Raw genomic sequence first — 21,269 nt, 5'->3', positions numbered from 1 at the left:
CCCTAACTAATGGATTCCTCCTCTCATCTCTCTACTTCTTTTTATGAGAAACTACAGTATCCAAAGAGATTGTATTTTTAAGAAGTTAAAATTTTGAATTAAAAGTATTTCCAAAAGCAATTCAATTGAAAACAGAATATAGTTCAGAGTAAACTATATTTCCATATATTTGAATCATATTTTTTAGTCCTGTGTTTCTCAACTGATAGCATGTAGGGGTATGCCAGAAGGTGTAAATCCCTACAAAATAAATACAGATTTCCAGGAACACCAACTTACTACAGGGAATAATTTTGAGCTTTTACATCTATATACACACAATATACACACATACAAATATAATTGGGAGTAGAGTCATCTGTATACACATTCACTTTCCTCTGCTATTAGGGGTGCCTTCATATCGAAGTTTGAAAAGCACTGCTCTGCACACTTGGTTGCAAGAATGTTTCTCCATTATACCCTTAATACATGATTTCCACTTGTATACGTTTTGTCTCCATCAAAGAGTATAGAAAAAGGTATCTACCATAGTCATTTTAGAAAAAAATGCATGTTTAAACTATTAAAATGTAACAAGTTATGTACTTTGAACAGTAAATGGGCAAGTCTCCATTAATGAATATTCATTCAATGAATTAAAGCTGAGTTTGAAGAAGTCTCATATGCATTCAGGCACTTGCCATAGCAAACCAGTACTGTGCAATTCACAACTGGATATTTAAAATGCTGAGAATAGACACCCTGAAAAATCAGCACTAACTAAATTTTTTTAAAGATACATAACCTGATGTCGCAGATTTGTCTTTAGATTGAGAGTGCTGACAAATTTCTCTATTTAATTCTTCTTTGGGCCGAGTTGTCTGGGACACAGTTGACTTCTCAATTGGTTTTGATACTACATCTGTTTTCAGGGAACTAAGAGGAGTTTTCTGAAGTAGCTCAGGATTTTGTCCCTCACAATTTTTAGCATCAGTAATGGATATAGTAGAAGATTTCACTGGGGAAGAAGCCGCTTTCTGAAATACAATAACACTTAGGGTAAATAACAATATTGACAGTATCTAAAGGTAGTCTTATGACAAAATGAGTCTGTGCTCACTTTGGCAGCACATATACTAAAATTATAACAAAATGAGTAATTCTATTTGCTTAGTAGTAGCCTTTACATAAACTTATGAAAAAAAATTATCTTTAATAGATCAAACCAATCTAAAAGGCTTGACAAGACGTCAAACTAGAAAATGCTATTACTCAAATTATAATATGTAGTTTAGCCTGTATAATACACTGACAAGTAATTTCATAAGGGATAGGATCACTCCCTATTTTAAATAACAATTTCTTTCAGATTATCTCACTAGCACCTTTACAAATTTTAACTTATAAGACTACAATGCATATTTTTTGCATTTTAATTAAGTTAATATTAATTTAACAAAAATATATCATGTACTTGATGGCTAACTATAACATATTAAGTGCTATGTGCCAAGCACTCTGCTAAAAGTTTTATGCACATTATCTCATTTAGTCCTCCCAATAACCCTTTCTTTTCCATTTTACAGATGGGAAAGTAAGGTTTTACAAGATTAAGTAACCTGTCCAAAGCCACACTTTTAATTATGTGGCAGGGCTAGGATTGAATGCAGGTCTATCTAATTCCAAAACCTGGCTCTGCATTTAGAACTATGCTCAGAAACATACTACTTTTCCTTTTTTGCGTTTTTGTTTTTGTTTTTTTTAAGATTGGTTTTAAAAGCTGATCACGTAATTCACGTGCAAGGTAAAACTTTCAAACACTTCAAAAGGATAAATGGTAAAATTACCATACCCACCGTTAAAAATCTTGTTCCGCAATTTGCCTTCTGAAAGCAATGTTATCTACTGGTTTATGATATCTTTTCAGAGAAATTCTTTATCTTATATTTATATACATACATAAAGCATTCTACAGAGAAAGTAATGTTCAGTGCTTTCCGTGATGACTAAGAGGCTCCATCATTCCATTATTATACACCTTGGAATTGTATGAAATTAGTGTAATTTACTTGTCAACTACTAAGTTATCTTGGGATAGGCTACCAAATTTATGATTTCTACTTTCTAGGATACCAATTTCTAAAAATACATACAACACCCTATATATACGTTCCAAAATACTATACATACATACACTTATTATTCATAAGGAAAAAAGATTTCCAAAGACCAATATTGCATTGCTTACCACAGAGCTGGAAATTGCAGCATTATTCAGAGATACACCCACAGCACTCGAGGATGGAGCTTTATTCAAAGAGGCCTCGCCATCCCTTTGGGAACAGCATGTAGCTTCCTGCTTAACACTGCTGCTATTGATCCTAGCAGATGCTGCACTTGCAGAGGAAAATTTGGATAAACAAGTGGTACCAGGCTGTTCTTGTGCACTGTTTTGCTTTGCAGATGAGTAACTGACATCATCTTCCCAGGAGCAAATAGTTGCAGCAAGGTTAGCCAGACGGCCCCTTCTACCAACTGGAGTTGCGGAGGCATCTGAGAGGGGTGGTTTGGGAGAGGAAGCTGTGCTTTCCTCTGATGGCATTGGTGAGATGAGTGAGCTTTCGGGTATATCATCTGGAAATGTTTTCAGAAAAAGAGTTAAAACCCATGTTGAAGAGTTATGCATACTTTTAATACCAAGATCACTCCATTCAAGAATTTTGAAAAGTTAGTAGGTTAGAGGGGTGCCTGGGTAGCTCAGTCAGTTAAGTGTCTGCCTTCAGCTCAGGTCATGATCCAAGGGTCCTGGGATTGAGCCCCATGCGAGGCTTCCTGCTCAGCAAGGAGTTTGCTTCTCCCTCTCTGTTTCTCCCCCTGTTCCTGCTCTCTCTCACTCTCTCTCAAATAAATAAAATCTTAAAAAAAAAAAAAGTTAGTAGATTTGAGAACTAATAAAAAGCTCTTGAATGCATGAAACTACCAAGCTGCTCAAGTTTGACAATATCTCTTCACATCAGATGATACTTAATCCAAATTGAAAAAAAAAAACCCACAAACTTCTTATACCTATTTTTTTCCAATTTCTAACGGATCATGAGTGCTCTAAGGTACCATATACTTAGTTTATAATTTTATAATTAATTCATGATGTTATGACACTGCACAATTTAAGATTACATACTCCACAGGCACTTTCTGTTTTAAAATGGAAGAGACTAGTGCTGCACAATAAAACTTCCTGCAATGAAGGACACATTCCATACCCATGCTATTCCGTACAGTAACCACTAGCCACATGAGCACTTGAAATGTGCCTAGGGCAACGAAGAAACATAATTTCATTTCAATTAATTAATTTAAATCTTAAAAGCTACATATGGCAAGTATCCACAGTATTAGATAGCACAGGGTTAAACTAAGATGTTTTCACAGTTATTTCATTTGGAGATCGATCTCGAATACTAATACTTGTGAAGGCGTGTATGCATAAAACACATATAGGGAGGAAATTAAAAATCACAGCACTTTCTGGGATCCCTGGGTGGCGCAGCGGTTTGGCGCCTGCCTTTGGCCCAGGGCGCGATCCTGGAGACCCGGGATCGAATCCCACGTCGGGCTCCCGGTGCATGGAGCCTGCTTCTCCCTCTGCCTGTGTCTCTGCCTCTCTCTCTCTCTCTGTGACTATCATAAATAAAATAAAATAAACTGAAACTTATAAAAATCACAGCACTTTCTGCTCCAAAAATTCAGTCGATGGAAGAGGTATCCTTCGTACTGTCCAAGCCTTACATTTCTGCCTGAATTCTCAATTCTACCCCCAAAACCTCTTTTCTTTTCCTCAGCATATAAATATACTCAAGTCCGCCTCATCTTAGAACTAAAAACAAACACCCTCTCATCAATATATGCTCCTTTATAACTAATATCTCTCTTGCCCTGCACATTCTTTCACCATTCAACTCCCTTCAACCTGCCTCTGCCTACACCGCTGCCCTCAAGTTGCTTCTGCTGCTGTCACTAGATGCCAGTACACACTCTGCAGGCCTGTTTCCACTGGTGACATCATTCTCTATGGTTCTGCCCTTGGGCCATGTCCTTCATGGTGGCCTACCTACCAACCACCTCCATTCAGCTATCCCCCAGGCACCCCAAATGACATATGTGATGTTGAAATTTCCCCAAACGTATTCCTCCTCATCATGGCCTCTTCCTCCTTCTCCCTTCTCCTCCTCCACCACCCACCATCCAGGTATCCAGCCCAGAGATTCTTTTTCCTAAATCTCGCAGATCCACCCTCCCCTCTTCACTTCTACAGGGCTTCATCATTCTGCCCTAGCGTCAAACAACTGAGGTTTAAATGTTAGCTGATTCTCATCAGGTGTCGTAGCCTCTCAGAACCCAGTTTCCTCTTCTAGAACATAAAGGTAGTATGTGTGTCATAAGATCTATAAGAATTAAATGCTATACTATACTATATTAGAACAAAAAATATTTAGAATGCCTAAGCACTTCTGCTTAGCACAGCAAAGCACAGTCAACACCTGCTTTGAAATTATTATCGTTGCCAGAAAGGATAATCTTAAACACTCTGCTGTCCAATACTTATCAAAATTTCAGGCAAAAGGACTGACATTTATGAAAGACTGACTAAAATGTACAGTCCATCCATTTCTTCAGATCACTTGGTCTCAATTCTGGCTATGCATCAAAGTAACGCCTGATGCATTAAAAAAAAATTAAAGAGATTAAAAAAAATAAAAGATAAAAGTCCATCCCAGGGCTCCACCACACTCCTGAGATTCCAATCCAATGGTCCAAATTTTTCTGTTATACAGGAGCCAGGCCAAAAGCCAAAGCTTGAGGAATACTTCCTTGGGTAAGGCCCAGTTGCCACTGAGCTGTCCACCTGTACTCTGCTGGCTCTCTTTGGAACTGTGTTCACTGAACTGAGCTCAGAGCCAGGCCACCTGCCTACCTTGAGAAACCTTACACACTATCTTCTACAAAGTCATCTTTGAGGACCCAGGGAAGAACGTTCGTTCCCTTGGGTCTTAGTTCCAGCTATGGTTTTGCTTTAATCTTATAAATAGTAGTCATTTAAGATGGTTTCACCTCCTTGCCTTGGCTGCTAGCAAGTTCATAACTCTGGCAAAGTGAGGTGGATCTTCGAGCCTGGATTTTACTTCCCTTCTTTGATTTTCCTTCTCTTCACCCTGGAATTTCCATATTTTTCTTGTTTTGTTACATAGTTGATTTTGTAAGTCATCTCCAGGCTTTTTTGGTAACAAGATAGGAGACAAAATTTATCACAGAACACATAACCCTACGCAGCATGACTGCTGCTTTGCTCTTAGATTCTCCCTCTGAGTATGAGCCCACAGGAGGCAAGGATCAGGTCACTTCATTGGTTCCCAGCACCTTAGCATAACATGCATTGTAGGTGCTCAACAAATGTTTACATTTTCTCTCCCCTCTATTAAATAGCATCGCATCCCTTAGCCACTCAAATTCATTTAGTTAATCCATGAAATAGGATCTCTAGCATATAGAGCTGAAGATCAGCATTGCTACATAAAGCCGAGGGTATCGTTTGTTCTCTATTGATTTTTATTGCAAATATAGTTCTGTTATGAGACCGAGCTTTTGTGAACTAGTCTAAGAACCTCAACAGCATCTACTTCAGGGAGAATACAACCAACCAATACATACACTATTGATACACGAACTATCTGTAAGTGATGGATACTAGGGAGATAGATAAAACAGAAGCACTGATCTTTCGTGTGTTAATGGATCCCTCAAATTTTCAACCTACCAAGTTGAAACGGATTTTAATGGCATGCCATCCCTATCATTCATACCTGTCAGATCATTATTATCCCAGTGGCGCCGCTGCTCTGCCAGTTTCTGCATTCGTGTTTTAACCGAGGAGACTGTGGTTGCTTCCAATCTTGAGTTTAGCCCTCTCCTCACTCCTGGCACAGGGGCTGGGGCGGCCTCGGCATCGCTGACGGGAGCGGGTGCTGGCGGCTGTGCCTGAGGAGGTGCAGGACTTGGAGGACAGGGTTTAGCAGAAACTGACTCAACCGGTTTTTCATTTTCCAAGTTAGAAACTTCTACTTCAGTGTTGTCAGAACAGCGTTTTTTTGATGGTGATGGTTTTGTACAAGATTTCTCTAGATTAAAAAGGACACCCCCCCAAAAAAAAAAATTCAAAATTCCATAATTCTTCATGACCTGAAAAACTTGCACTAGGTACTTAGCAAATTATTGAAACATGTTTGTCTATTCTCCTTAAATGATTTTCCTTACAATAAGAAATATGTAAAATTCTACCTTCAGTAACTTAGAAATCTGAGAGACTTCTTTTTAAGCAAACATATAATTTATGGCTTAAAACACCTAAATAAGAGACACTTGGGTGGCTCAGTGGCTGAGCATCTGCCTTTGGCTCAGGTCATCGTCCTGCGGTCCTGGGATCAAGTCCTGAATCAGGCTCCCCGCAGGGAGAGGCAGGGAGCATACTTCTGCCTCTGCCTATGTCCCTGCCTCTCTCTGTGTCTTGCATGAATAAATAAATAAAATATTAACATAAATAAATAATAAAACACCCGAATAAAAAGACATCCAAATAATATTATTAAGATATAGGCCTAGTATTTTATACTCTTCAGACACTAGGAAATAAAAAGTACATACGCATATAATAAGCAAATGTTTTAAGTGATTTTAAAAATCACACAAATTACCTCCTTTTTAGATTAAGGAAAACCAAGCCCAGAGCAATTACATTCATGCGTAGAACAACATGGCTAAGGCAGAAACGAACTATGGTAGAAGCTCATTGGTAGAAACAAGCTTTGTTTTTAAAACAATCTTTCAGGGCACCTACGTGGCTCAGTCGCTAAGCATCTGACTCTTGATTTCATCTCAGATCATGATCTCAGGGTCATGAAATGGAGCCCAGCATTAGGCTCCAGGCTGGGCACGAAACATGCTTAAGATATACTCTGTCTCCCTCTGCCCCTCCCTCCCTGCTTTCTCTCTCTCTAAAAAATACAAATTTAAGGGACTCTTGGGTGGCTCAGTGGTTAAAGCCAAAGCCTCTGCCTTCGGCTCAGGGTGTGATCCTGGAGTCCTGCGATCGAGTCCCACGTCGGGCTTCCTGCATGGAGCTTGCTTCTCCCTTTGCCTGTGTCTCTGCCTCTCTCTCTCTCTCTCTCTCTCTCTCTCTCTCATAAATAAATAAAACCCTTAAAAGTATATAAATAAATAAAAATTTAAAAGCAACTGAATTATCCGGTTAATACCAAGCAAAGCCATTGGCACAAGTGTTTTCATATTTTCATAACATTTCACCCTTTAAACTGCCATTGACACCTACAAAATAAATTAAAAAGTCTTAAAATAAAAAGGAGTTACCCAAACATAAGGCATATTATTTCTACCCAAGACTGGATTTTAATATATCTCCTGGGAAATTAACATTTTAGGATAGAAGAATGTAAATTGTGTATGAGGCCAGTTTCCCTGGCTGTCTAACTCAGTGTTCTTGTTCTGGCAGTACCCAAAGTACTCTTAAGCGGGAGTCGTGATTGTCCTCAGAGGCATCAATCTAATCAAATTTACATCATGAAACTTTCTCAACTTCTGTAACTCACTTCTGGATCTATTTTCTATTAACTCATCCAATCATTTTTTAAAGTGTTTCTACTTTAGCATGCATTGCCAGCTGGAAATACAGAGTTCTTCAAGTTTATAGTTCTTATATAAGTTCTTATAAATATTTCCATTGAAGCATCAAAACATAGTTCCAACCACTAGTTTTAAAGTACACAGTACTCAACATTTGAGTGTATAAACCTGTGTCACAATGAAAAACAGAAAAAGATCCTGGACTGGAGCTAGACCTGTTTTCCTGACCAAATATCATAAATATATGTATTATATACACCACATATGCAATATATATACCATGTATGTCTGATATATATACTACATAATGTGTGAAATATATGCCACATATATATGTGTGATATATACTATATTCCCTCCTTTCAAAATACATAAATATATGAAAATAAACTCCCATTCTATAATTAGCTTACAAAATAATTATAAGCCCACTCCATGCCTGCTTCTTGGGGAGTCTGCTTCTCATTCTCCCTCTGCCCCTCCCCATGCTCTCTCTCTGTCTCTCAAATAAGTAAATCTTTAAAAAAAATAAATAAATCTATGCTAAGGAAAATTATTATCTGCAGATTATTCCACACTCTAGGAGAAGACTAGGTGGCTAACTTACTGATACAGGCTGGGGGTGCCAAGATTAGGTAAGAATAAATTAAGTTTCCAGGTGAGTTTAGGTTGGTTTTGTTTGTGTATATTTATTTGTTTTTGTTTAATTCACCAGTTCTTAGATTAACAGCCTATACCTTTAGCCTAGCACTAGAGAGCTGGTTCAACAGATAGAGGATGAAAAGGCTCATTAAATTTCCAGTATCTAAGCAAGTCTGCCTTTCATTACCCTGTTCATGCCAGAGACCACCTGAACTTGGTGGTCAGCTGTTCTGGCACTGTTGGAAGATAAACTTCCACACCACCAAGGTGTAAGTGTTCCCTGCTCCTTTACTTTTCTTCCCTTGGGTGTTTTAAGGGCAACTTTGAGTTGAGGAAAATAAAGTTCGTCCAATTAGTTTGAAGTATTTGTTGGATACACTGCTCTGGCCTGGTAGTTCTAGGCCTAATACAATAGGCCTGTATTAGAAGAGAAGGCTCATCTTTCCTCCAGAGGTTATTACTACATATGTCTCCCAAAGACCTAGGTTTTTCTACATGCATGATAAAGTGTTTGGAGTTTATCTCCTGTGAAGGATGCAAATTTTACTTTTCCCCCCACAAAGTCTTTTACCTTCACTGCCAGGTAGGGGTTGTTGGTTATTTGCTTCGGAAAGCGGCTCTCTGGCTCTCTTGGCATGAGTCATAGACCTTGCTGCTGCTGTGGGCCTCTCGGCCATCTTTCTCTGAAGGTTCTCTCGCCTGGCACGGGTTCGTTCAAGCAGCTTCTACATATGTAGAGCAGTGTTAAAAGACAAGCTTAGTCAAAAGTTCACAAAACTTGAGGTACCTTCCAAAATCACCAACTGCCATATAGGGTAACAGTTAAATATATTTCAAAGGTGAAATCCTAAGTAATTATGTCAAAATTCACTAAATAAGCATCCCAAAGTCAAATTACGGAGGTAGTATGAATAAAATATGTAAAATTGGTTGTATGAGATTTTTTTTTAATTTATTTATTCATGAGAGGCACAAAGATAGGGAAGCCGAGGCAAAAGGAGAAGCAGGCTCCCTGAGGAGCAGGGAGCCAGATGCAGAACTCGATCCCAGGATTCTTGGATCACGACCTGAGCCAGAGGCAAGTACTTAACCGACTGAGCCACCCAGGTGCCCAGTTGTCTGAGATGTAAAATGGCCAGAAGTTGCTTCTGCTTTCATCAAAAAGGTAGAATCCATTTCCACACCCTTGCATTGGGCTGGCCTTATAATTCACCTTGACCAAGAGACAGTGGCGGAAATGATACTTCATGACTTCCAACTCCGGGCCTCAGAGGTCTTACAGTTTCTCTTCTCACTCTCTTGGAACACTACCACGAGGTGGAGAAGCCCAGGTCAAGCCTGCTAGAGACACCGCCCCCAGCTAGCATCAACCACCAGACCTGTGAGGAAGGCCATTTTAGACCATTCAGTCCCAGATAATTTGCCAGATCACTGCAGACTCCTGCATGACCCCAGGGGACACCACTGGAAGCACAGGCTAGCTGAGCCCAACACAAATTGCCGAGCCACTGATTCATGAGAAATAACATGGTGGTTGTTTTCAGCACTTTGGTGAGGAGAATTAGAGTCTGCCAAAGATGTTCATTTCCTTAATCCCATGAGCCTGTGAATATGTTACCTGCAAAAGGGACTTTGCTGATGTGATTAAGAACCTTGAGATGGAAAGATTATCCTGGATTATCTGGGTGGGCCCAATGTAATCACCATTGTCCTTACGAGGGAAAAGAGTCAGGAGGGTCGGGTATGCCACCAAAGAAGCAGGGTTTGGAGTGATGTGATTGGTGGCTCTGAAGATGGAGGAAGGGACCACTTGCCAAAAAATGCAGGTGGCCTCTAGAAGCTAGAAAGGTGAGGAAACAGAGCCTTCAGAAGGAACACAATCCTGCCAACACCACCTTGATCTTACCCCAGTAAAATCCATCAGCCTTATGACCTTCAGAAGATAATAAATACATGGGATTTTAAACCACTAAGAGTGTGGTAATTTGTTACAGCAACAAAACTAATACACCCACTAAGATTTGGTATAATGGTAAACAGCAAGAGATAACGGACATATTTAGTCCTTTGAAAACGTGACCTTTCCTAAGATGACAAAACAAACAAAACCACCACCACTAATAAAATCCCGTGTTTTATTTAACTATCAATATATAATAAAATAATTTTAAGTTGGTATCTTAACCATTCCATAAATTCATGATTACTCTGTTCTTACCCTGAATCTACTAATGCTTCTGTTCAAATCAGTATGGTAAAACAAACACAAGACCCTGTAAAACATTTCTTTTTCTTTCAAAAGTACACAACTAAAGGAGGCGTGCAAAATTATTGGCTGGAATTTATGGGCAGCCCAGGTGGCTCAGCGGTTTAGTGCGCCTTCAACTCAGGGCATGATCCTGGAGACCTGGGATTGAGTCCCAGGTCAGGCTCCCTGCACGGAGCTTGCTTCTCCCTCTACCTTTATCTCTGCCTCTCTCTCTGTGTGTCTCTAATGAATAAATAAATAAAATCTTTAAAAAAAATTTTTTTCTCCACTGGAGTTTATACACTGCCCTGAACACAGATATAGAGCTAGTATAGACTAAAGGAATTACACACCCATTTGATCTTTTTAATTTCCTCAATTAGAAGAGAATAAGTTTTCTTTAAAATTCCTCTGAGTATGCAAAAGAAACATGAACTAAATTTGGAAGAAGGCACAATTTTCCACTTTTCTTAGGAATGATTTCTCACTGAAATAAGTGACGCTAAATTGAAATGCTATGTGGCTGAAAGAGTTAATTTATGAACCAAATGCCTTCCAAAACACAAGACCTTCACCCTTTAAAAATCTTCAACAAACTCAAAAGTGATATTGTTACATAAATTCATATATGTAAGAGAATTTCCCCCATGATAAAATGTATCACTCCTCAGATACAAAACCAGTCTAATTTTATTCATTTGTGGACATGCCCACATTCCATTCTGGTCAGTTAGAATACTTGTGAGTCAGTATATCTTCAGTTACTATGAGTAAGAGGTTAGTCACAAAAGAATGTGGCTTTGCCATTCAAACATACACAAGAGCTCTACTGTCTCCATTAGATTCAAAGATTTCAAAATTTAAAAAAAAAATAAAATAGATAAGCAAAAGTTCCCTAATCTATAAAATAAACACTGAAGATTACTTTAAAGGAAATTACATATCTAAGGAACGTAAACTCAACAGTTCAATAAACCTAAGTCTCCACAATAAGACATCAAGAATTCAAGGGTTCTTTATTTACAAGGTACATTCTTTCAAATATCACACCTCCTTCTTCAAATAATAGAGGCGTTAAAAAAAATGCAATAACTAATGGAACCAGAAATAAGACATTCCACATGGATGAATCTGAAATAACTGAAGCTTATAGTCCTTAGCCACTTCTGCCACATGAGAACCTGAAATCATTTCTGACAGAAACCTTTCTAAGAGGTATTCCTGATTTCCCTACCTTCTTAAACAGAATAGACTCAATATAAATTAACTTCTTATTTCCAATACGCTCTAGCAGCAATCTTTCCCAGGTCAATGCAGAGATTTTCATTTAACTCTCAAAAATAAGAGAAACTCTATTCAAAACAGTAACCGCATGTTCATTTACTCATTGCACAGAAGATGCCTTACAGAATATTTTAATTGTGGCTTTTCTACTTTAGGGATCCTACACAGAAAGCTCCGACTGGGCACACCTATCTCTGGGGTCCCCTGTGGCAGTCTTGGACTGGAGTGATCATTCTCCAGGAGATCCTCAAACTAAGAGGCTGACACTAATGTTATGAGCAGTCAGTTAATGGTTTTAAATTAACCTAACAGCAAGCACAACAGCACTACCGTTTACACAAAGTACTTTCCATGTCTGCACACAAAAACTCACTTCATTTTCAAAATTTTACTTGGCAGGTTCTGTTTTTTTCTGTTTCACAGATGAAGAATCTTAAGCACAGGTTAAAAAATAAGCCATAGGTCACATAGCTAAGAAGTGGCAAGATAGAATTCAAAAACCAGGCCCCAGAGTTTGGGCTCTTAATCACTTTGCTATACACTATTATAAAGGGGTGCCTGGATGGCTCAGTCAGTTAAATGGCTCAGTTCAGGGTCATGAGTTCAAGCCCTGCATTGGGCTCCACATTGGGTATAGAGCCTTAAATAAGCTGTCTTTTGACTAAATTCAATTGCTCTTTTTAAGAACTTATTATCAGGAGAACTAACTTCATACCAACATAACTTTTTAAATGTTATCAGCTGGTCATAATAATAAACATCTGCCTTAACTGCTTATTCGTCTTCATGGACATCAAGATGGCTTATTTCTGGTTGGTCCAGGAAGAATACAGAAAGACATTGCCCTGTGGACCTTGTCTAGATCCTGATTCAAACAAATTGCAAAACCATGAAGCACTTAAGGAAATCTGAACATTGACAGAATATTTGATATTAAGGAACTGCTGCTAAATGTTTAGGTGTGATAATGGCACTATGATTATTTTTTAAAGTGCTTAGTGTTTAACGATCAATACTGAAGTATTTATGTATGAAATTATATGATCTCTACGATTTGCTTCAAAGGATTCAGTGGGAGGGATTAGAGGGGAATACAGTGAAACAATATGACCATGTGTTGCTGGGTGAGAAGCCCATGAGGAGTTATTATACTTCAATAATTTAATATTTTCTACAATAAAGTTAAGAACATTGCTAAAATGTTCTTGCAGTTATGTTATATGTAATTATTGGTTTGTAAAATAATTTGCTTGGGGCAGCGTGGGTGGCTCAGTGGTTTAGCACCGCCATCAGCCCAGAACGTGATCCTGGAGGCCTGGGATCAAGTCCCACGTCAGGTTCCCTGCATGGAGCCTGCTTCTCCCTCTGCCTGTGTCTGCCTCTGTCTTTCTCTCTGTGTCTCTCATGAATAAATAAATAAAATCTTTAAAAAAAAAAAAAAAAGACAAAAAAATAATGTTCATGGAATGGCTCTTTTCTTTATTATTTCAGCAGAATGTTATTGGATGCCTTGATGTTAAGGAAACATCTCTGAAAAGGACAGAACAGGCCTGCCTTTATGAAGCTCATGTTCTGGCAAGAATTATGTCCAACAGGTAAGTGCAAGTGAGATGAGCATTGTGAGAGGTGATCTGCCCTCCGAAGAAGGAAAATCAAAGTGAGAGCTGGAGGTTAAATCAGTCTGCCAAGCGGAAGGAGCAGGGAGAGAAGAGTGTGCCACACAGCACCAGCGACAGCAGCGGGGAGAAGCAATGCCCAACAGCCCTGATGGAGGAAAAGAGTTTCGGATGGCTGCAGCTTCGTCAGCCAGAGCTACCAAGAGAATTAGCCCTAATGCACTGACATTACTGTAATGAATTAACATCTCTCCTGTGCTTGTAGGATGTCATGGTTATGAATCACCTTTGGGAAAATTAACAAAATAGTCTCTCGAATCATTTTGTGGTTCTGATAAGGAACTCTGGTTGAGAAAATCATTTTAACTTATCCTCAGTCCTTTTAGGACAAAGAACTGTTGCAGTTCACATTCCTGTGCAAAAATCCGATGAATGCTATAATTAAACACCTAGTCACTGGAACCAATTCAGATAGTGCGCTCATTACCAATTAAGGAAGAGATGTCAAAGTTGTTTACTCCAACAGTAACTGCTCTTTCATAATATAAACCATACAGGTTTCTGAGCACACTCTAAAATGGAAGATTTCTTTCGAATAAAAGTTTCTTTCAACTGAGATCTAGTAGTAGCTTTGGAATGACATTTTGAAGTAAAACGAAATACAACTTTCAGCCAACTTTCAAAATGCTTTGTTCCTGCCAGTGACTTAGGAGAATAAAAGGAATATTCAGGACACATAGGGCAAATGTTTTAAGGAATCCTATTCTAGCCTAGTAACATAAAATGAAATATCCTCTTTAACTCCAAAGTACGTGAAAAATAATACATGGCACATGAACAGCCCTATTCTTTAAAACTAATACAAAAATGTGTTCTGGGTATTCTCTTAGAATCCTTCAGGAAGGTTAACAAATTAATGTTTTCCCTTACATGATTGAGAATTTGAAACCAAAACAAATACTGTTATGTTTAAATACAAGTAAACTGTAACTGTTGAAACTTTTAGCATCTTAGGCTTAAGGAATTGTACTTCCCAAGGCATTTAAGTTTTTGAATCTAGCAGAGACGTTTTAATTTTTTTTTTTTTTTTTTTACGATTTTATTTGTTTATTCGTGAGAGACACACAGAAAGAGAGAGAGAGAGAGGGGCAGAGACACAGGCAGAGGGAGAAGCAGGCTCCATGCAGGGAGCCCGATGAGGGACTCAATCCCGGGTCTCCAGGATCACACCCTGGGCCGAAGGCAGGTGCTCAACCACTGAGCCACCCGGGCTGCCCACGTAGAGACATTTTTAGGCCTACTTTGCAACAACTCAAGAAATTAGGTCTGAACCTCGCATAACCACCTAAAGAGGAACTGTCCTGCAAGAAAAGGGGGTGGACAACTGGCAACACGAAACCAAGCTGAGTATATCCATGTATGTTCTCAACAAGACTGGCCAAGGAGAGAGAGAAATAACTGACACAATGACGTAACGAATCCATGTTCAATTTCCAAAGGACAAAAGACGAGTAGAGTATTGCTTGTAACGTGATGCTCCATACACACGAAGAGGTTTACTATTTCCTTACTCTGCTTTAAAAAAAAAAAGAAAAATTGTTGGCTACTAATTTTGCTGGTGCCTGTTGGACTCGCATGTTTCCTCCCCGTTCCTGGGTCAATCCCGTGTCAATCCCGGGGGTTGGGACGACTTCTTCCTCATGTAGCAGAGCGACCCGCTCTAAAGATGCTGTTGACGTTATCGGAACGGATGCAATGGTTTCAGGTACTGGCTGATGTCAACGTTTGGCTGTCATTTCCTTTTTCCTTTTTAAAGATGTTATTTATTTATCCACGACACAGAGGCAGAGACCCAGGCAGAGGGAGAAGCAGGCTCCGTGCAGGGAGCCCGGCCGGGGACTCGATCCCGGGTCTCGGGTCACGCCCCGGGCCGTCCTGCTCGCCCGCCGCGGTCCACGGCCCACGAACCCCCGCAGGCCCGCTCCGCGGCGGCGGCTGCACCTGCGCGGAGTCCTCCAGCCCCCGACTCCACCCTGCGCCCTGCCCGCCTCGCGCTGCCAGCAGGCCCAGGTCCGGGAGGGACGGGGTCCTCCGCAGGACAGCGCGCCTCACCCTCCGGATCGGGGCCGCGGGGGCTCCGCGCTGCCGCCTCGGGGGCCGCAGCCCAAGCCCCCCTCCCTGAGCCGCAGCCGCCGACCCGAGCCGCCGCAGGGCGGGGGGCAGGGCAGGGCAGGGGAGGGCAGGGGAGGGGCGCCGGGCCGACCCCCGCACACCCGCTGCGCACGCGCGCGCACGCGCCCTCCGCCCGGTGCGCCCGGGGGTCGACGGGCGGTGGGAAGGGTCGGGTCGGGCCGGGGTCGGGGCGGCGATGGCAGGCTGCGCCCGCAGGCTTTCTCACCTCGGTAAACGGGTCCATCGCCCCGGACTCCGCGGCTCGACTGCGCGACGACGCCGGTCCAAGCTCGGAAAAGGGAAAGAAGTGAGTCTCGGCTCCGGGCGCCGCCGGGAGAGACCCCGACGCTCCCAAACTGCTCCTGCCGCGCGCCCCCTCAGCCGCCGGGTCGGACTCGGCCTCCCGCCGCCGTTCGAATTTGAATTTCAGCGCCGGTGCAGCGCGCCTGCGCGCCGGGCGGGGGCGGGACGCGCCTCTGCCCGCCCCGCCCCCCTCCCCCGCCCCGGGTCACGTGGCCGGGTCCGGGCCGCCGCCCCTGGGTCGCACCCCGAGCTCGGGAGGCCGCGGGCGGCGGGAGGCGCGGCGCTCCCCGGCGCAGCCGCCTCCGGGCCCGAGGCCTCACCCGACGCCCGCACAGCCCCGCAGCTTAGGCTCGCAGCCCGCGGTGCTCGCACCTTTCCCGCCCGACGTCATCGCTCCCCGGGGGGTTCACGGGGCCGCGCGGTCGCGATCCCGCGGGCCTGGGGGCCGTCCGCAGCGTGCTTCCCACCCTCCCCGACGGGGACTGTCGCCCAAAAGCGGACATTCGGGGCGAGTGGCCCACCTAGGGCGCTGGAGACCTTTCCCATCTAGGAAGAGACGACTTGACATTAGCAAGCTGCGGGTGGAATGTTCATACCCCACCCAAACCGCCCTGCCTCCTTAGTTTAGATCCCATCCGAACCAACACAGTGTTAGGCCTGGAAGGATGAAGAAGCCACGCATCCACCTTGGCTCTTAACAGCCAACACGCGGAGACCCTGGGACAAGGAGCCCTTTGTCCAAGAGGATGAAACACCCCGTTCTCAGCTCAGGGTCCCCCTTTCCACCAGGTCAAGCTGTGTCTCAACGACCGTTCTTTACGGATGGCTCAGAATTAATTGCAACATAGGTTATGCAATTACTGTATCCGATTCATTTCTCCTTTAGCAAGTCCGTGTTAGGGCATGTAGAGGCAGCAGTTGTGGACGTGTTGGGCTGAAAAGCAGCACCCTGTAGACCAAGGAGTGACTGACTGCCTAACGGCTGAACAAACCAAAACGGTTCCTCCCAAGTTAAGACGTTTGGGTATGTTTAATGACCTTTCCATCTTATCAGTCAGTAGACTTTACCAAAAGTATTTCCCTAATAATATGTCTAATGTGAATTTTGATGCTGTAGGTTGTAAAAAAGGAAAGAGAGAGAGAAAGAAAAAGAAAGAAAAGAATTGAATTCTGAGTGGAGTAGGAAGAAATTAGGATCTTGGCTCTACCGGGACCCTGTGACCTTAGGCAAGTCATTTAAAAATCCAGTGTTTTTAAGACCTTTAGGGGGAGTCATGGACCTTTTGAAAATATAATTAAAGCTGACCCTCTACCTAGAAAAATGCCCATTTAATCATAAAGTATTTGACACAGAATTCCATGAAGTTCACGGTCACCAAGTTAGTTTATGGTTTAGCCTCTCTGGATTTTAGTTTACTCATCTGCCAAATGGGAACAACCAACTGCCCAGTTCTCCGCAGAGTCTTTAGGAGGATCAGATGAAAAACCGAAACAGATCCCAAAGTATTCTGTAATAGCGACTATAGCTTCTACCCCCCCCCCAAGGGTTTGGTATTATCAAATTATTGATATTTAACTCAAAATACACTAACTTAGGAACCAAAGAAGAAAAGGTGTTTGAATTTTTTTCACTGCTAGACAGGGGAAAGGATGTGTGTGTGTGCATATTGGAAGGGAGGGGGAGAGTGTGTTTTAAACAACGTTGGAAAAGTCTTTAGAGATTTATGTAGTCTGTGTGCCTTCCCTCTTCGTCTTCTGCGAGCTTTACGGTCCTTACAACCAGATTCTAGTCAAGACTAAAAGAGGTACATGTACAAGACTAAAAGAGGTACATGTACAAGACTAAAGGTACAAGACTAAAGGTACATGTACAAGACTAAGAGGTACATGTACAAGACTAAAAGAGGTACATGTACAAGACTAAAAGAGGTACAAGACTAAAAGAGGTACATGCACAGTGCAATATAACTCGTCCAAATATTTAGTTTATCTTTTGTCATAATCCCCTTATATCTTTGGTCTTTACACTGATAATAATAATGGTGAAGGTGATAGCAACCCACCAAAACAGTCGCTACGACTTTTTAAACAGCCCCAGCTGCCAGAAACTGCTAGATACTCAAATCTACTCTTCTTCAAGTACAGCGATTGTCACCTGACAAGTCTTTTTTTCTATTCTACCCCGTTCTTACTTCATTTTTCAGTTTATAAGCTGAAATTACTCTTCTCCTTTTAAAACTTCTGTTATATTTCCAGTTCACAAAAAAGTAATGAATAAACAAAACCATGTACCCACCACCTAGTTTAAAGAGATATATAATCTTATACTTGAAGTCTCTTGTGTATCCTTTCTTAATTCCATTCACCTTCTGCTCCTCAGGGGTAAAAGTAATCTGATTTTAATGTTTATCATGCTCATGAAATTCATGTATTTTTATTACATCTACATATATATCCATAACAATATATTGTGATCTGAATAACTTTTTTTTTGCTGTATGTGCCTTTCTGCAGTTATTAATCTTTCTACTAAGTATTCTTTTTATGAGATTCATCCTCACCAATAGCCACTTTTCATTCAGTTTCATGGCTGTATTATATTGTATGAATATACTTGCAATTATGTATCCATTGTCCTATTAATGGATGTTTAGCTCATTAACAATATTTCATTCCAAAGATTCCATGATGCTATATTTTTATGTCTTCTTATATACACATGCAAAATTTTTATCTACAGTAATATACCTAGGAATTATTTTGATAAATATATTTCAACATTATTGCCAGATATTAAAAATAAATTTACTCTTCAAAATGATTGTCACAACTTTTACTTCAGTCAGCAGTATATGAGCAGCATGTCTGCTACTACAGTGCCTCCCTAACACATAGTTACTTTTTAGATTTTGCCATTCTAGTCTGTGTGCACTTTTTACTCCTGAATTTGAACATTATTTCATGTGTTTATTGGCCTTTCAGGTTTCCTTTTCTGTGAATTTCAACTCTATATCTTTTGCCTATTTTTCCACACAGTTAGTTTTTTCTTATTGATTCACAGGCGTTTTGTTTAGCATTTTCTGGAAAAATAACTCTTTTTAGCTTATAAATATCTTTCCTTAGTTTATGGTTTATCTTTTCACTTTAGGATGTCTTGGATGTGCAGAAATGTTTAATACTAATGTAATTAGATATATGTATATTTTCTTTTAGGGGATGTGCTTTTATCTGTCAAGAAATCCTTCCCTACTCTGAGTTTATAAAAATGTTCTCCCCTATTTTCTTCTAAAAATTATTGTTCTCATCATTTTGTCCTTAAATTATCTGGATTGATTTTTTTTTTATTTGGATAACCAAATGTCTTAGCAACACTTATTTGTCCATTCTTTCCCCACTGACCTATATATATCAAGTTTTTGTGTATATGTAGGTGTATTTTAGAGCTCTTTATTCTGTTCTCCTAGTTCATTTCTCTATTGTTCCCATATCAAACCATCTTAATTATAAGAATTGATATCTGGTAGGCAAGTTAATAATTAACTTGGCTTGGCTAATTGACTTAGCTAATTTGGCTTCTTGCTTTTACAATTTATGGCCAAATTGTCAAATTCCACACAAAGGGGGAAAAATCCTCTTGATATTTTTATTGGAACTATGTCAAATTTATCACATAATTTAGAGAGAGTTGGCATCTTTGTGATATTGAGCCTTTCCATTTGTGAAGATGGTAGATCTTGATTAACTTAAGTCTACTTTAATATTTTCCAAAAATATTTATAATGTGCTTCTGTACAGATCTTTAAATTTATTCTTTTGTATTTTTGTTTTTGTTACTACTTTTACATATGATATCTTTTAAATTATTTTTAAATAATTACTGGTATTTAGGGACATAATTGATTATTGTAAACCTACTCAACTATCTTTTAGTTTTAGTAATTTATAGAGAAGGATCTTTTTAAAATGTAAATTATGCAGTGTCAATTCCTTATTCAGAGTTAGTTCGTGCCTTCCATTGCAATTAGAATAATATCCAAATTATTTATCATACTACAAAGCCCTAAATGATCTGAACTGTTTTCTTCTCCTAATACATGCCAAATATCACAGTACTCTCCCTTTTTTTCACTAGGCTCCAGCTTCATAGGTTTTTTTTCCAGGACAAACAAAAAGACAGATTCCTTTCTTCAAGAATTTTCCACCTCCTGCATACTCCTCTTTAGATCTACCCACATCTGGCTCCTCATTAATTGAGTGCTTGCTGGAATGTACTACCTCTCAAAGAAGACTTCCCTAATTGGGTGGCCACACTCTTTCTTTTGGCCCCTTCCCAGTCACTTTCCATCCTGTTACCGTGATTTATTTTTTTCACTGCAATTCCACTTATGTGGAATGATTTTTGTTATGTATTTATGTTTATTTCCTGTCTGTCCTACTAGAGTATAAGCTATGGGATGGCAGAAGCATGTCTTACTTATAGCTGTAACCCAGCACCTTCTGGGAATGTGAGTTCGGTTGATGTTTTCTGACTGAATGAGTTTAAGATAACTATTATTCCTATTTTAGATATAGGAAAACTGAGATACAAACAGGCTGAGTGATTGGACCATCACCTAATAATTTGAACAAGATCTCGGTGACTTCAAATTCTAGACTGTTCATACTCTTGACATTTCAGTTCATTTATTTTTTTGGATCAGCGAAGACACAATAATGATGTAAATGTGCCCTTGAGCTATAGCTAAAGGCCTGAAAATAGCAACCATGCTTTTCTCATGGAATTGTTTTCTCAAAAAAAAAATTTTTTTTTTAATTATTGAAAAGAAGTGTGTGCTGTAATCACATGATTATTGGTATAGACTCTGCAGCTTGGTTTAAATGATGTTAATATTCTAAAAGTCATCAGAAGTGTCTTTCCTGTTTTTAAAATGAAAACCACAACCTCTCAAGTTATTTAGGTAAAGACCACAGCTTATTACATTAATTTAAGAATAGAATCAAGGCGATGTAGATTCAAGGTGACACTAGTAAATGAGATTTGTGCCTTCTAAGATCCTTTTCAACAAAGGAACTAATTATCATATCTTTCACAGATAAATTGTGAAAAGCGTTTGAAAAATTTGAAAGCATTTACTCAATAAAGACACTCCCAATGCTATTTGTATATTTACAGTTAATTTTTCAAAATACATTCACATTCATTCTCTTTTTATTCACAGAATGATACAATGATGTAAATATTCTTATTTTTACAGGGAGAGAAAAAGCCAAGGTCTAACCACAAGGCAGTAGCAAGAAGGATTAAAGTCAAGTTCTCTACTTCAGGT

At 40.2% G+C, this 21,269-nt stretch overlaps 2 protein-coding genes across 5 annotated transcripts in view; one reads left to right on the top strand and one right to left on the bottom strand.

The window, feature by feature from the left end:
* ANLN (anillin actin binding protein) overlaps nt 1-16,060 on the bottom strand; it is a 49,638-nt gene extending 33,578 nt beyond the window's left edge. For 2 of the 4 annotated variants that reach the window (XM_038557335.1, XM_038557336.1), the window contains exons 1-5: nt 15,866-16,058; nt 8,891-9,044; nt 5,844-6,158; nt 2,231-2,616; nt 788-1,019 (exon numbers count right to left, since the gene is read on the bottom strand). In XM_038557335.1, the coding sequence (XP_038413263.1) occupies nt 788-1,019; nt 2,231-2,616; nt 5,844-6,158; nt 8,891-9,044; nt 15,866-15,883 (1,105 nt within the window). In that variant the 5' untranslated portion in view covers nt 15,884-16,058. Of the gene's footprint in view, nt 1-787; nt 1,020-2,230; nt 2,617-5,843; nt 6,159-8,890; nt 9,045-15,865 lie in introns of all 4 variants that reach the window. The other 2 variants (XM_038557337.1, XM_038557334.1) reach the window with 2 other exon arrangements.
* KIAA0895 (uncharacterized protein KIAA0895 homolog) overlaps nt 15,822-21,269 on the top strand; it is a 61,584-nt gene continuing 56,136 nt past the window's right edge. The window contains exons 1-2 of the mRNA XM_038557338.1: nt 15,822-15,946; nt 21,198-21,267. Of these exons, the coding sequence (XP_038413266.1) occupies nt 15,836-15,946; nt 21,198-21,267 (181 nt within the window). The 5' untranslated portion in view covers nt 15,822-15,835. The remainder of the gene's footprint in view (nt 15,947-21,197; nt 21,268-21,269) is intronic.

The sequence above is a fragment of the Canis lupus genome, chromosome 14 (assembly GCF_011100685.1).
Source record: "Canis lupus familiaris isolate Mischka breed German Shepherd chromosome 14, alternate assembly UU_Cfam_GSD_1.0, whole genome shotgun sequence".
Lineage (NCBI taxonomy): Eukaryota > Metazoa > Chordata > Mammalia > Carnivora > Canidae > Canis > Canis lupus.
The sequence above is the reverse complement of the archived record's forward strand: the minus strand, read 5'-3'. Positions and strand labels throughout refer to the sequence as shown.